This window comes from Protopterus annectens, chromosome 6.part0 (assembly GCF_019279795.1).
Source record: "Protopterus annectens isolate FY-2018-M chromosome 6.part0, PAN1.0, whole genome shotgun sequence".
In the NCBI taxonomy this organism is placed as follows: Eukaryota; Metazoa; Chordata; order Ceratodontiformes; family Protopteridae; genus Protopterus; species Protopterus annectens.
Window position 1 is genome coordinate 6,992,655 of NC_056737.1, and position 17,441 is coordinate 7,010,095.

General features: G+C 37.6%; 1 protein-coding gene across 2 annotated transcripts in view; it reads right to left on the reverse strand.

The window, feature by feature from the left end:
* The window catches only part of EIF1AD (eukaryotic translation initiation factor 1A domain containing), a 210,727-nt gene that overhangs the window by 98,867 nt on the left and 94,419 nt on the right, over nt 1–17,441 (reverse strand). For both annotated transcript variants that reach the window (XM_044073788.1, XM_044073789.1), the window contains exon 4: nt 15,120–15,228. In XM_044073788.1, coding sequence (XP_043929723.1) covers nt 15,120–15,228 — 109 coding nt within the window. The remainder of the gene's footprint in view (nt 1–15,119; nt 15,229–17,441) is intronic.

The following is a 17,441-nucleotide window of genomic DNA, read 5'->3' on the forward strand; positions in this document are numbered from 1 at the left end:
TAATTATCTAGATTGGAACACTAAAGCTTCATCTGTACAATCAGCAACTTTGCAGTTTTTCTTGAGAGTAAATGCTCAGTTATTAAATATGTGCAAAATGGCTAGATTAACTGGCCAAAAATGGACTGCACCACAGTGGTGGAAAAGGAAACTAAATTAGTAAGGGAAAAGGAGTTACAAATTAAACAATTTGGTTCAAGCTCCTTAAAGAAAAACAAAGTCTGTAGATAATAAAGACATCCAAAACTGCTTATGAAGAATGTGGATTTAAAAAAAGTTAGTTTTGTCAGTAGTCTTGAAATGGTTAAAAACTAGATTTGTCCTGTTCTTAATAAGGGTACAATTCTTTGCAATTTAAAACTTCAGCTCCTTCAAAAGAATGTCTACTTCACTATCTTAGTTTAGTCAAATACTGCCGCTAATGGTGAAATCCTAATTCCAGACAAATCTCATACCTGATTTCAATTATCCATTAGGGGATACAGTGAAACCTGCTTTAAATGTGGTTAAAAATAGTGGTCCTGGCCCTTACTCTATACCAGGTTTGTTTCATTCAAAATCTTTTTGGTCAAGTGATGTACCCCCCCAAAAAAAACATCTTTATTACATTTTCACATATGACAAAAGCAATATTACATTTGCATAAATGAAAAACATACAAAATTATACCACTTTAGTTGCAGTTTACATCACAAACACCACTAAAAACAACTGTAGTTGCAAACATTATAAATCACTTATAAACCATCCAACCATTGCCAGTTAAGCATTATATGGCTCATTCAAATCCTGGCTCTTAAACCTTTGTTCCTGCTCTGCATACATTGTTCCCACAATTCCCATTTCCACCCATGTAGTTTGTTCCTTCCCTTTTCTAAAGATCCCAATTCCAGTTGTTTTATCTCAGTTACTACATTCACCACTTCTAGTAAAGTTGGTCTAGACTTTGATTTCCACTTTTGAGTAATCACTTTTTTGGAAGCCACCATAATTAGACTCAGCAAGGCTTTAGTATGTCTAGGCAATTCCGATTCTGTAGCATAACTAAAAAAAATCATCTCCCCAGTCAGTCGAATCTGCTCACCCAGCATCACCAACAAAGCAGTCTGCAGGGAATTCCTAAAATCTACCAGCTCACTACACTCCCAAAAAATATGTTCCCAGGTACCTTTCTTGCCAGTCGCATCTCCAACATTTGCTGTCCAACCTAAGGAAAAATTCTTTGGAGTCTATGTGGGGTATAAAAATACCTATTTAAACACTTCCAGGCAAAGATCCTAAATATTCTAGACTTTGTTTCATATTTGGGAGATAAACATATAACCCCCCCATTGTCTCTCTGGGAATTGCTTATGCAATATCTTCCCAATCCTTTCTAAGCTCCTCTGTTTGATTCTTATAATTATCATGCAATTTTTTTATATGCCTTACTAATTATTCCTTTTTTAATGGCAGCTTCTGTTCTAGATTCTATTAAAAACTCTACCAGTGCCAGTCTTTCATTTAGGAGTCCCCTGTTTATTTCTCTTTGCCTACACTCTGATATTAATCCTTGATAGGGAAGGCAATCTCTAACCTGTAGTTCAAATAAATTCTTGGCCTCTTCCCATGCTATTACTTTCCCTTTCTATTATTTGCTCCCAATACCTTAGATCCTTTGCCAGTTTTCCCCAATAAATTCCATCCCCCCCTTGCCCATTACCTGTATCATCCCTGACCACAGTTATCCCTATCGGCAAAATCTATTTTCTCCATTCTTGTGCTGGTTTGGTTCTTAGAATACTCCCAGTTATTTTAGGACTATAATACTCTGTATGATGTTAGTTGTTCTCCTTAAGAGTCTGCATCCAACATCCCAATCTCTACTTATTTCATGAGCTTCCTCCCTGTGTCAGCATCATTCCTTTCCACTTTGAATTATAGTTTTCTGCTTGTGCTATGTACAAGAGCCTTAACTGTGTTACTCTAAATACCCCCTCAAATTAGGTAACCCTAGGAGTCTATATATCTTGTCGAAAGACATGTTCAGCGAACACGTCTTCATTGGCAAATAAACAGCTAATGCTGAAATCAACGAAAGGCCATATCAGTGACTTTTTTCCCCATGGGGAAAAAAAGCACTTGGCCTGCTAAACACCACACAAACATTTGAACCTTACAAAGTGGGGGGCTTCGCCCCACACCCCCCCAACTAAAATATACCAACTCCGAGATCGCACTACAGTGGGGAAAACTGCAATTCCCCAATGATGGCCAAGCACTTTTTTCCCCCTGGGAAAAAAAAGTCAATGATGTGGCCTTTTGCAGATTTCAGTGTTCACTGTTTATTTGCCGATGAAGACGTGTTTGCTGAACACATCTTTCGGCAAAATAATATTGACCCAACCCTAGTCCGCCTTGTTCTATTGGTAGAATCAGCTTATCCCACTTGACCCTTGCTGTCTTCCCTTCCAGATAAAATCTTTTCAACTCTTTTTTTTTTATTTATTTTTTTTTTAATTGCTATCCACAACTTCGGCTGATAAAAGTATGCCTGACCTGTTTACAAGACTAAAGGAACTAAACATTTTAATGGCTTGTACCTTAGTATCCATATCCATGCAACAAAACTTCCAGTATCTCAGTTTTTGTATTATCTTCTGTTTAGTCTCTTGCCACATATTCTTAGCTGCCACCACAGACTCATTTCTACTCCATACTCCTAAATACTTCATTTTATCACGTCCCCATAAATATGGACATTGTTGGACCAAGTCATGTGTGGGTAAATAATTTACCACTATTGCCTTTGTTTAACTTCAATAATTTTGTATCCCAAGATGATCTGAAACTGTCTTAAAATGTTCTACAACACTGTAATGTCCCTTTTTGGTTTTATCAAGTATAAAATAATATCTGCAAATATAGCCAGCTTTTCCTGACTACCATAGCAATTATATCCTTGAATTTGAGTCCCTTATTTTCAAAGGGGAAAGTGGACAACCCTGCCTGGTTCTTCTACACAATCAGAAATTATAGAAAATGACTCCTCCCAATTTAATTCGCACCTCCAATCCCTCATATATTGTTCTAATCAATCTTATAATTGTATCAGGGAAAGCAAATGCTTCCATTGCCCTGCTCATGAAGTCCCAGTCTACTGTCAAATGCTTTCTCTGCATCAAGACCCGCCAATAAAAGTGGCACTTTCTTCTATTCTGCTCACCTTTGGATCATCAGTGTTATGTTATTATTGTCAGACGTTTGCCTCCCCTCCATAAACCCACACTGATCCATATTTATCAATTTTGGTATCACTTTTACCATTCTTTTAGGCATTATAGCAAACACTTTATAAACATGGGTTAGTATTGAAATGGGCCTGTATGGAGCTGGAGCCGATGGATCTTTACCTTAAGTATTATAGGTTCATAGGTAGGTACTAGGCTATTGGCCCTAGGGCCTATACAAGCCTAGCCAAAAATGTACCCTGGCTTTCGCCACCCAAGAAAATTATTTTCCTGTGCCCCTGTCAAGCAGAACACAGAAGTGATCCCCAGGGTGAATTTCCTATTACCCATCCAATCATCAAGAGTGCTAATGAGGAGCTCTGTTTGACATAGATAGGTAGTCTGTTCCAGAGTATGGAAAGTCTCTGGGACAGGAATCTATCCCTCCAGCATGTTCTGTTTATTGTGGTGACAAGGTTTAGGTCCCTAGGGCGTGTAGCTCGGAGGGATTGGGATTTCTTAAGTGGGGCATGTCCAACAGCTCTAGGTTTGACATAGCTTTCTACGTTAGGCAGAGATCGCCTCTGAGTAGGCGATATGCGACGGAGTAAAGCTGGAGTTTTTTGAGATGGTCTGCGTAAGGCATCTGTTTGAGGCCAGTAATCCTCTTTGTGAGGTATGTTTGCGGCCTTTCCAGTTGTTGTAGAGGTCTTGTGAGGTACACACCAAAAGGGGCGTTGTACTTTATAATGGGTCTAATGATTGATGAGTAGAGGGGAACAATGACCTCTTTTTTTCTGGATGAGAAACCTTTTGTGATGAGGTGTGCCACATAGAAGGATTTCCTGACCACTTTGGCGATGTGATCATCAAAGGAGAGACTACTGTCCGCCTGTGTCCCAAGGTCTCTTATCACACTTTCGGTGTTAAGTAGACTACAGCCTATGTGGTAGTTCATGGGTACAGAATTTTTACCAAAGGGGATGACAATGCACTTTTTGGCATTGAGCTGGAGACCATGTCTTTGACACCAGGCATCTGTCTCAGTGAGGCCCTTTTGTAGGATGTCCACATAGTTAGGAGTTTCAATTATGGCTCATAGTTTGCAGTCATCTGTGAATTTAGTTAGCCAAAGACCTTCTGTGCTAGCCTGTACCTTCAGAGAAGTAGATACCAAACAGGAGAGGACCCAGGACTGAACCCTGTGGTACTCCACTTGTCACTGGTCTGAAGTCTGATTTGGAGTCTGCTACTTCAACAGTGTGGGTTCTTTCGGTAAGCCAGTTGGCAACCCATCTTGTGACATAGGGATTTATACTTAGTTTAGTGAGTTATACCTAGTTTAGTGAGTTTATCTATAATTCCAGAGTGGGGGATGGTGTCAAACGCCTTGGCGAGATCTAGATAGGCTGTGTGAACTACCCTACCCTCATCTATGGCTTTGCTGACTACTTCAAAGAAGTCTATCAGGTTTAGGAGACACGATCTGCCTTTTACAAACCCAAACTGTGTGGGGTCCAGGGTTTGGAGATCTCCAATGTCTTTGTAAGAGTTTTATGATGATATGTTCCATGGCCTTGCAGACGAGGCTTGTCAGGCTAATGGGGCGGTAGTTCCTGGGGTCTGTTGTGGCCCCCCCCTTTGTGGAGTGGGATAACTGTTGCGGTGCACCATTCAATGGGCACAAAGCCTGAGGTGAGGCTATGATTGGACATGGTACTTCGGTGGGGTGCCAGTTCATTCTGTAGTTCATGTAGAAGGCAACCTGGGATGTTGAGGTCCCATGGATGCTGTGTTCTTGGCTTTGGAGAATGAAGTTTTTACCTGTGCAGCCGTGATTACAGGAACTTTGCATTCTTCCAGTATAAAGATGGGCCCTTTAGGGGTTGAGAGGGGGGTAAAGTTAGCACTGAACCTGCCAGGATGTTGGCAATATCAGTTGGTTCTGTATATTTAGTGTCATTGTGCTGCAACTCAGAGCAGATCTGAGTGTTGCCACGGATACATTTGACATAGCTATAGAATGCTTTGTGGTTGTCTTTAGAATCGGTGGCAATTTTGTTTTCATAACTAGCTTTGGAGGATTTTATGAGGGATCTCAGCTTCTTACTGAGGCTGACCAGAGAGTTCCTTCAATCGTGGGATTTTACTCTTTTTTGCAACAGTTTCTTTCTTCTGTTGTAGAGTTTGTTTATGGCAGAAGACCAGACCTCCCAACTGTCCCGAATTACTCTGTTTTTACCGAGTTTTGGGGTCCAAATGAAGGGGTGCCACGATTCCAGAGTGGCACCCCTTCATTTCCGATTTCTTTGCTTTTGTTTTTTTATTTTTTTTAATTTTCGCGCTGTCGGAGCTGACGTCATCACGTGCGCGATGATGTCAGTTCCGTCAGCACTACCAGCCAGTCGGAATTGAGCTCCTTGAGCTCACGTCATAATTTCCGGCTGGCTGTGAGCAGTTGCTGCTGCCGAGATTTTGAAAAGCTGCTTTGCCGCCATTTTCAACAGAAACGCTTGCGAGAGGGACTTACATCAAGCTGCTTTCATCCCATTCATTTTTAATTTGCTGCCTGCGAGAGGAAGGGACTTGCTGGGACTATGCTGCGCCAAATGGTAAAATCTGTTGCCTGCCCGAGCTGTTTTGTGGCTTTGCTGCCATTCGTGCTGGACTTAGGTAAGTCCTACAATTAGAAAATGTTAGTTCTAAGCTAGCATGCTGCATGTGAGCAATTTTAAATCAAGAACTTGTGGTTCTTTTTGTGATCCAACTGATCGTGTTTAAGCTGCAATCATGCAGTCGAGCCGGGCTGGGAGGGAGGCGACCTTTTCTGCAAAGATCTGTACAGACAGACAGTGTGTGTGAGGCTTGAGCAGGGGATCCAGGTACTACTGTGCATGGACTGGAGCATCAGCGTTACTTCTGTTTTGGATCAGGTACAATGTGTGTATGTATATGTGTGTGTTTGTGTATATATGTGTGTGTGTGAATAGTATGTGTTGGTAACTGGGACAAAATATAATAGTGAAGAGGTGTGTGGAAAATGGTATATGCCTGTTACCGTAAATTTGCTTCAACTGTCATGATGAAATACTAAAAGAAAGGGGGGGAAATGAAAGAACTGTATTGTGCTAAGCTATGTGCATAGCTTATAGTGAAAAATCAGTGTTTGTGTATTTAAATACATGGCAGAAATCATAAATCTATTTTAGGCAGTGGTTCATCAGTGCAGCAGAAAAGTTTAGCACGGCAGAAATCTATTCAGTGTATGCATGCTTTAGTGATGTGTGTCTGGGCTGCCTTTTCAGAATACAGAAAGAGAAATATTCTGTTTAAGAGTAGCAGCAGCTCCATCCATGAGAAATGTTTCTATTTATGTAGTGTGGAAATGTCAAGTGTATATTAAGCAGCTCCTTTTTTCTGTCTCTCCCTCTGTATTTATAAGTAGCTCTGTTTTTCTGTGTATTTAAGCAAGTAAGCAGCTCCATATGTGTGTGTGTATTTAAGTGAGCTGCAGTCCATTTTTGTATTTAAGTAAGTAGTATATGTATGCTTTGGGGGGGCTGTGTCTGCTCCTCCGCTCTGTTTACAGAACTAAAGAAGCAGCTCCATTTTTTCTCTGTCAGTCTGTATATTTAAGTAACTTTGTGTGTTTGTAAGTAAACATTTCCATTTTTCTAAGTAATTAAGCAAGTAAGCAATGCATGCTTTAGGGGGTGTCTGCTCTGCTTACAGAAATATTTTATTTAAGAAGCAGCAGCTCCATTTTTCTCTCTGTGTATTCAAGTAAGCAGCTCCGTTTGTCTGTACATTAAGGGTAAGTGAGCCGTCTGTATATTTAACTCCCTCCAAAGAAGTTCTGGGAGTTTGTACTGTAACTTTGAATGGGCAGAGTCTATGCTTTTTGATAGAACCAACTTATGCCCTCATATTTCAAAAAAATGTACATTTCTGAGGAATCACAAGAGATACTACTAATGAAGTGTGAGTGGCAAAATCTTTAGCACAAACTATTTTATAGAGTTATAATTGGTCTTAAACTGGATTTTATAAGTCATAATAAACAGAGAAATAAATATGTAATATTTTGTCAACAACAATGATAAACATACAGTAAGCAGTATTTTGTGCATTCAGCTGAGTGCTCTCATGTGTGGCAATTTTGGCAAAGCAGTTCTGTCTGTGTTACTTGTTTGTTGAGATGTTTAGAAAAATGACATTTGTGAAAAATATAAATAAATATTACATGAACAACAGTTAATATACGTTTACCTCCACTAGAGAGAGTTAATATGTCAATACAGGCATGTTTACCATTGGGTAAGCGTGAAAATAAAATCTTTTGCTACTTTATATGTAGCACAGTTTTGTAATTATTAATACAAATATGAACAAGCAATACCTGATGCCTAGAGGCATCAGTAGGCTGTAACTGCAGAAACACCTAGAAGCAGAGAAGTGTCCCTCTGAGTTAAGGGCTGGGGACTGGGGCCATATCTTGGTTCTGTTCTTCAGTTTGTATTTGAATGTTGGTATCCCACAATTCCACTAGAGTGGATGGGGTTACATAATTATGTATGCAAATTGTATGTTAATCAGCGTACAGATTTGTACCTATTTTTCATGGGCCTCTGTCCAGATTTTTGATACTTCCAGGTTGAGAGGTGTGCAGAAGACCACCAGATTGGCTTCCTTTTTTGGAGGATAGCATCTTGGTTCTCTTAGGGATAGCACAATCCATGCACTTGTGTAAGTGCATATAAAGTGCATTTGTGTAGGATTCAGCAGTCGTACCTCTATTGTCCATCTGCATGGGTGTCATGAACATCTTTATGAACATAAAGGTTCTGAAGATGTTACCATTACCGCCTTCTTCCAGGATGCTGGTACTTCCTTCCTAAATTTCAAACTTCCACAGGAATGCCATCTATGCCTGGGGACTTTCATGTAGATTGGTTATACCTTATACATAGGATAGGAAGAGATGAGATAAAAATGTCTGTTAGTAACCGAGCCTCATCTACCTCTAACTTTGGCATATTTAGCCCTTCCATAAACATTTCCATTTGTACCTTTTCTTGATTTCACATTTCTCTGCTTTATACAAATTTTCATAAAGTTTCCGAAATATTTCTAATACTTCTACAGGGTTTGTTGTTATAGGCTCCCTAACCTTGGTGACTGCCCTTTCCGCTTTTTGTTGCCCAAGTTGTTGTGATAAATGTTTGTGCTCTATAATTATCAAAAAACAGTTGCTTAACAGCAATCTTTCTAAACCATGCATATTTTGAGATAATCCCTTATTTTCTGTTTAGCATTCTGCAATTGCTCCTTTTCTTGTTCTGAGAGTGTCCATCAAAATTACTTTTGTTACGTTTTAATCATATCTCCCTTTCTTTTATTTCCAACCTAGTTTTAAATTCCACTTGAATTTTATCCCACTCCTTAGCTATGTTTTCAGAAGATATTTCTATCTTCTCTAGTAGCTCCTGAATTAATTCCTCAACCCATTCCTTAAATTCCTCTCTTTTCAACTGATAGGTGGGAAAGCACCACTGTCTCAATTTCATTATTTTGCATTTTTATTTTATTTATTATTGGTGCATGATCTGAAATAGTTATTGGGTGCATTTCAAGACCTTCAATAAAATGCACATGTTCCTGTGAGAAAGTATCTTGGTATGAATATGCAAATTCACTCCGAACTCCTAGTACTGAAGTCACATCTTCCATGCCAAACATTTTTATAAGTTTCTTAAAAAATCTACCCTCCTTTGTTATATTTTCTCCTCTAGACCACCCAGACATCTTCATTGTTGCAAACCAAATTCCAGTCTCCACCTATAAGTAATATTCCTTGCTGAAAGCTGATTATTTCTCCCAAAATTTTCTCAAGTTCCATTATAGCAGTTTTAGGGGGATGTAAATGCATGCCAGTGTAATCCTCCTCCCTTGCCAGTAGCCCCTTCATACATATGCATCTTCCATTATCTTTTATTTCCTCTTCTATCACTATTAGAGCTCTTCTTGCAAGTAATACAAATACTCCTTTTCCTTTGTCCCAGATATTCTGCTGAATAGCCACCCTGAAAACCTTTCTTTATCAAATTCACACATTCAGTTCTTTCCATGTGTGTCTCCTGTAGCATAGCTATTTGCACTCTACAGTTTTTAATACAGTTCACTATTCTCTTTTTTATATTCATCTACAAGACCATTCACATTGAAAGATATCACAGAAAACAATTTTCTTATATAGTTATATTAACACCTTTTATATACAACGGCTCTTTTGCTAAAGGTCTTGTTCCAGCTATTATGTTACATGTATATACTGTTCGCCAGGTTGGTCTTACTATACAGTTGTTTCAGGTCATATCCATTTGTGCCCGTGTCACATCTTGCATAATGAGTTTTTTTTGAAAGCCTGCAAACAGAAGAACCCCCCCCACACACACAAAAACCCTCCTAAAACCTATGAACTTAACAACAACACACAAAACTATGCACATCTTCAAATATTGAAGTTTTTGCTTCCTAACAAGAATGCAAGTTCTAAGTTGATAACTACACAGACAGGCTAAATTCAACCAAAAAGAAAGGTTAGCCATGCTGAGATGCATGGCACAGCCTATGCTATTAGTAAGTGGTATTTGCTTTTGTATATCCTTATAACTCTCCCAGTTGAGAAAACACTTGAATGCTTTCAGTAAACACTTTCTACAAGCCATTTCTCTTTATCAAATTGCCTTCTAGTGGCATGCATACAAGACACTGCTGCTATGGGTACCTTGTTTATCAGAAAAAAAAGTCTTATGATATTCAATATTCTTTTTCATTTACATGCTTTGTAATAAATGTGTTACTGGATAATGCCTAGGGTTTTTACCCAGCCAATATCCTATGCAAGCATGGGAAAAAGCACACTGATTTTTCTTTTTTCATACTCTTAATCAAACCCTTCCACCCCCCCATATCCTCCGCTCCTCATTTTTTTTCATTGCAATGCCTACATTTCTCAAAAAACAGAAGGGTGAACAAGAAAAAACAAAAGCACCCATTTATATTTGTATCCCCATTGCATTACAAAAATTGAGAGAAGTTTACTCCAAGTCTAACTGGTTTTGTATCATCTTTAAAGTGGTCACACGTGGGAAAACCCCTGATTATGTCCTAGTCAATTTCTCTGTTCTTTTTTTCTTCTTTTACCTCAACAAATCCCCTTCCAGACTGTCTCCGGGTGCTATTTATCAGATTGTTTCCATGGAGGCATGAAGACCAGCTGAAGAAATGCTACTTAGTATACATATTTGCAAATGTTAGAAAAAAAGCCTTAGGATATTCAATATTCTTTTTCATTTACTTGCTCTTTGTCTTAAAACAAAAAAGTCCTTAATCAGTCATTTGCCCATGCAAGAAAGAAAAAAAAAGCATATTAATTTGAACTCTTTTGTCATGCCCTATTTTCCTATCATTATATTGTCTACGTTTCTCAAAACTGCACAAGAAAAAAGGGGAGAAAAATAAAAACACCCGTTTACAATCCCGTTTACACCCAAACATAGCATGCAAAGAAAACCATGCAACACAGATACAATATTATTAAGAAAAGAAAGTGTTTTCTTTACTTACAGTTAGCATTCTCCCCTCTCTTCCCTTCCCCAAACAATTTTTCCAAACATTAAATGACATGAAGTAGGGCATCTGCTTTAGAGTCTCTCACTCAGCCAACAAATTTTGAAGTCCGCTATTTCCACATTTTCTTGTTCTGTCGTATTTCACAAATATAATTATTGCATTGTAATCCCACATTAAGTCACTGATTTTATTACTGTTCTCCCATCACCCAAATCCCATCTCTACTTCATTTCCAATGTACTCTCAATTCTTCTAGTCAAATCATGCTCTCTTCCTTCTCTCCAACATTTTATCTGTTGAAATACTGGAAAAAGGTTTCACAGGTGCAATCTCTCTGTGGTCTTTATTACCAGAGGAACAAGAAGCCAGTTTTTGTTTCACAGCTCAGTTTTTGTTGGACAAACTTTTGTATTTCCTCCTTAAAAATTATTTTTGTCCCTCCAGGGAAGAACACCTTGAAGACAGCTGGATACAGCAGTTTGAATTTCACATCTGTATCTTGACATTCTCTGAACAGCAGAATGAATTTACTTCTCTTTTGCCTGGTGTACAATGAGTAATCTTCTCCACAAACACGCTGCTGTCTCCTTCTTTTAGTATTTTGTCCTTCTGCCACAGTTTTGACAAAAATCAACTCTTTCTACTAGTAGGACTGCATCCTTATTAAAGGTCTAGGTTGCTTTCTTATAGCTAGATTTGGAGCATACACACTATGTGCCCATTCAACTAATAAGTCCTGCTGTGGAATACCAGTCAAGTTGCTTATTTGTGCTTTCATAAATTTAATGCAGTATGTTCCTTCCAGCTTCTCTGGTATAGCTGAAAATCTCAAGTTTTCCCTACATGCTCTGTCCTCTAATTCTATTATTTTTTTTAAACCTCTCTTTCTGAGCAGTCTCATATTCAGCCAACCTTTTCTTCATTTCGACCTCTGATTTTTGCAGCTTTATCATCTCATCTGAGTATCTGTTTAAAGCCTTTTCCATTTTTTCCGGCCTTTTGCAGTTTGTGTTTTGTTTATTTTAACCAGGTCTGTAGGCAGTTGTCTTGTATCATCCTGTAGGTTATTGGAAGTCATGTCGGAAGGTTGCATTACTTTTTGCTGAACAGCTGCAGAACTCTCCCAACTCAGGGTTTCTTCCTTACTTTTTGTAGCAGTTTTTTTCCACATCATCTGCATTTCTGTATTACTGGCATCCAGTATATTTACTATCAGTTACTGAAATACATACTTACTGAATTACAGAGTTACTGAATCCATAAACACACGTCTACTGGCCTTCTCAGCTGAGTTTCTGTTTTCACACTGGGAGAGCCAGAAACCAGCTGTTACTCAGTGTGCAGCCATCTTGGAACTCCAACTGATATACCCTTTAACTTCATTATTTAATAGGTTACCTGACCAGTAATGCTTCTGATTAATGCAGCTTGGAAAGCACAGTACAGATACATAATAGGGGATATTTTGACGATACTACTATCATCCAGTAAGTCTGACATCACTTATGGGCAAGTGCTTTGGGATGAGTTTATTATCACTTCTAAACAACCATGAGAATGCACTACCAGTTGATCTTAAACAACTTGGTTTTACCAAAAAAATATACACCATTTCCAATTTTACTGGACTTTATGAAACTGTTAGTGAAGCCTTAGATCATCTTCGTGTGGGGGTTGCATACTTATGATCTATCATAGGCTTTTTGACAGTATCCCTCATGCAATAATCAATTCCCTAGTAAAGCAGAAGATAAATCTTTATATTACTGATTGGGTTAGGTGTTGTCTTACACATGGACGGCAACATACTGAGGTTCAGGGCCACTTTTCAAAATGGTCAGATTGAAACTAGTGCCCCAAAGGGGCCCGTTTTAGTCCCTATAATGTTCAACTTTGCATTTTCATTTTTGATTAACACTTGTCTAAATATACTGATAAGATTAAAATGTGGACAAGTTGTAACATCATTATGGGATTTCACTTTCAATTCATGTGTGTCTGAACTATTTGAGTGGTTAAATTAAATGAGTTTATCAATCATTCTAAAGTGGCGCAATATATTTTGGTAACTTCAGACCTGAACAACCTTTTACCTTGGGAAATCATATTATACAAGTGGTGACCAAACACAGAAACCTTGAATTATAAGTTCTAACTTACATTTAAAAAAAAGAAATGCATGCGCTCTTAGGGCAAAGATCATGCATGCATGGGGTCTACGTTTGAGAAGTTTTTCAACCAGATCTGGTACAGTCCTACTGAAATTACTTATAATGTATTTTAGACCTATGACCAAATACACATTATTTTGTACACATTTAAGAGGCCACCTCTCCATATTAAAATGTATTCAAAAAAATATTAAGAATGCTTAGCTAAACTAAACATATTTTCTGTCAGTTATCGCTGGTTACATGGCAGACTGCACCTAACACAGGATACACTTCATGAGAGAGATGCAAGGTTTCTGTTGAATACAGAGTTGCTACAATCAGGGTGAACTTCACATGGGGGAAATTATACCTTTCAAATAGCAAAATGCAGGACACTTAGATCAAGGTTCAGCTCCAAAATTGTTGTGAGCTCATGGAAACGACTGCCATTACAAGAAAATGTAACTCACTAGAATCATTCAAGAAGCCATTAGATACTTGGTTTGGTTTGAATGTCTACTCTATGAACTTGCAATCTGTGTTATGATTGTCCTTGACCTTTAAGCAACTTACCAAAAACTATGAAACTATAAAAGAGCAGTAACAGCATATGCTGATGAACATTGACAGTTATGTTTAATTTATATACAACTGTAGTTACAAGACTGTCTTCTGCAGTGCAAGTATGACAGCAGAAAAAGTGCCACAGAAGCAGTAGGGTAAGCATACACATGCCACTGCACTTCAGCACAGCATGCACCAATGAGCATATTCACTAGAAACCGAAAACGCCTCTTACTCTAGCATATTGCAAGTCTACATCCAAAACAAAAGCAGAGAAGGGTGAACAGGTCTGAAATGGGGCCATGTTGACAGATGTACTTGTCAACGCATAATCCTTCATAGTAATGCTCCCAACTATATTTCAGCTTCAACAGAGCTGGCAGTGTAGTAAGATTCAATTTACTGCCTCTCTTCTTAATACTTTTCAACAAAAATACACAAATTCATCATGGATAGAACTTTTTCTCCTCTGTGTATGTATGCATATATTTCTGTGTCCATATCACATAAGACATTCCACTAGGCAAACAGGCTTCAGTCATATAGGAAGCAAAGTATTGACATCACCCCATCTGTGGGCACCATGTTGTCTTTACCTCATGGCAAGGCAACTGCAGGACTAGGAGAGAATGGGAAATCAAATCTGTTCAATGAGTGACTCTGTAAATATCCCAAAACTGTGGTGAAGATACAGACTCACCAGAAGAGATTTTGCACCAGAGGTTTGGTTGCTTGTAACAAAAACAAATGTAAAGACATCAGGAGTATATTCTTTCACATACATGTTTCACCATGTTTTAAGTGCAGTAATGCCAGTACGCAAATCCCAGCCTCTGCTAAATTCTCTCTCAAAAAGATGTGAGGGAGGCCATCAGCAAAATTATGACAGAGCCCTCTACATGTACTGCAGGTAGAAATACTTATTCCATAAGAAACAGGACACATTCAAATGTGTAAAGTGTCAGCTAATAAAATAATCTTCAGTGCTGGAAATTAATATTGACATCAAGGCAGTTAAAGATACAGGCACAAAGTTAGATCAGATGCCTAAAGCTCCTGTCATGAAATGCGGAATAGGGTGTATATTCAATACAGCAAATATCACAAAATATAAAATAGATTTAAAAACAGGAGTATTACATATATCAACATACCACTGCTGTCCATGTTGCACTACCATCAAGTAATTATCTGCTGCAGGGCAATCTACCAGTTAATCAGCATCCCATTCACAGTTAAGCAATCAGACTAAGTGAGGTGATCTCAAAAGTAACAATCTTTCCTTGCAAGACCTGTTACTCCACCACGGGATAATTTTGGATTAACCATGCGTTTACAATGATATTTATGTGTACTAAAAGTTTATTTCTTTGTTGTGTCATGTTTTGGACCATTTCATGACTTACTTGCATTGGGGCAGCGTTGAAGAAGCATTGTGGATTTAATCTCATAAAAAGTCATTTGCCATCTTTTGTGTGGAACATCTGAAAACATGCACCACATACACTTCTACTGGACTAAATGTTTAGAAAACAGTGTCAACTTGAAAATGTCTTACCAAAATCCTTCTTTCTGTAGATACTGGATATGGGCCTTATACAAGACGAATGCCATTTCTGCTTTCACTTTCTCCCCTTCTTCAATTGGGTCAACAATCAAGAAATCACCTACAAACACAAAACAAAATGGGAACTGGAACAGTCTAAGCAGGGAATCAGATCACGATGGAAAAACACATACATAAAAATTACAAAGGATGTGCATACTCATTATGCAAATCCGCACATCATTACACTCGGGAGACAGGTCTCGGAACTAATTCAACCCAAACAAATTCCCCATGCAGCACTGAAAGTGTGCGTTTTTTTTTTATCCAGTAAAAACACAAATCAAAGAAATTCACTAAATAATTGGAAAGGACAGGTACTTTATGGACTGCAAACATGTTTGATACCATAATTAGAGGGAACCTAAAGACAAAAGATTGACTCAGTGTGACTTGATTAACAGTGAAATCCAAGGCATCTTTATAGGGAAAACTCTGGAATAGTGCCACAGCACAAACTTAGAGACAGTTTATTAGAGTATCCACTGACTAAGCAAAATATCCTGTCATGTAAGAAGCTAAGCAAATGAATGTACGAGGAGAAAACACAAACTCCAGATTATCCATAGAACAGGAATAAGAAAACAGTAGATGATATGACTATAAAAAATATTTAATAAATACAACATGCTTTCACATTAGAAAATGCTTCATCTGGTATATCAAGAATATCCCAACCACATAGCATTTAAATACTATACAATTAATAAATAAATTAGCTAATTAAGTACTTGATTAAATAATCAGTTGTGTAAACGACGTTGTCTGAAAGAACATGATTCATTTAGACCTAGTGCGTTCTGAGCTTTTAAACATACAATCCATTTATATTCAGTTATATTCACAATATCCCCTCTAAGAGCTGTTAAATTAATGATCTGTAGAACACTAAAATTTAAAACTATGTGTATGCCCATTTTTAGTCACATGCTTTGCCAAGGCATTAGTTAAAACACCCTTTCTAATATCAGAGATGTGTTGCGATACTCTTTCAGACATCTATTTTCCTCTATTTTCCAACATAAAAATATGTACACAAGTACAAGTAGCAACATAAACCAAGTTTGATGAATCACAATCAGCAATAAAGTCTGTATGAAAAGAAACTTTCCTAGTTACAGGATGCTGAAAGAAAGCAGTGGTATTAATAAACTTACAAAAATTACAGTCCATACCTGGGTAAGTTCCAATTCTATTGTGTAGACCTGTATTAGAAGGCACTATTCTATTATAAAACACTCTAGCATAATAGCCTTTTCAGATTTAACTTATTTTTGAAAACAATCTGGGTGACCAACCAACTAATTTTTTCACTTCTGGAGAAGCCATTAAAAATCGACCAATTACTCTTTAAACTATTAATAATAAATTTAGAAGTCTTACTATATGTCATGATATATGGAATAAAAGTATTTAAAGCATCAGCATTACGTTCATAAACTTCACAACCAGGTTAAAATATGGACTCATACTGCCATTATGTAAACTGTTAACACTATTAAAAGCAAAGTCCATCTCACCTAATTTGTAACCCAGTGCAAGAAATTCATTACACACAGCAGAGACTTCTTGGTTAAAAAAAGTCATCATCCACGGAGAGTCTGGATAGATGACAAAATTGCCCCCTTTAAAAAACAAACATTTTAAAATACAACTTGGATGCATGCTTGTGCGATATGGTCTTCGTAGCTGCCTTTTTAAAAATGTTGGTTTTAAGCAGCCATGAAAGATCCTTGTAAATATTTATATCTAAAAACTTACTGTTAAAAGAGGATGAAGCCTCAAAACTAGGAAAAGTAGTTGTTCTATTAAAATAATTGAAAAAACATTTCTAACTTACTGTTTATCTCCACATCAGAAAAATATCATCTGCAAAACATGCATAAAACAATACACTGCCACTAAATTCACTGTAAAAAAAAAAAAACACTGATGCTCCCATTCGTACATAACTAAATGTATTGGCCACAGGCATACCCATGACCACTCCTATTTGTTGTGAATACATTTCATTATCAAAGCAGAATGTATTATTCAAGTACTAGCTCAAGTAAGGTACATACAGTATTGACAAAAGTAGAATTAGTATCTGATCTACATAGCAAATATCTAATGGATTCTACACCATCTATATTATGAATACAGGTAAAAAGTGACTTAACATCAAATATCACCATGAGCCATTTTGTACATTTATCTCATTCCATTTAGAATCAGTCAACAACAACATATTCTACTGACATCAATACAAGGCTTTAAAGTTTATTCTAGATA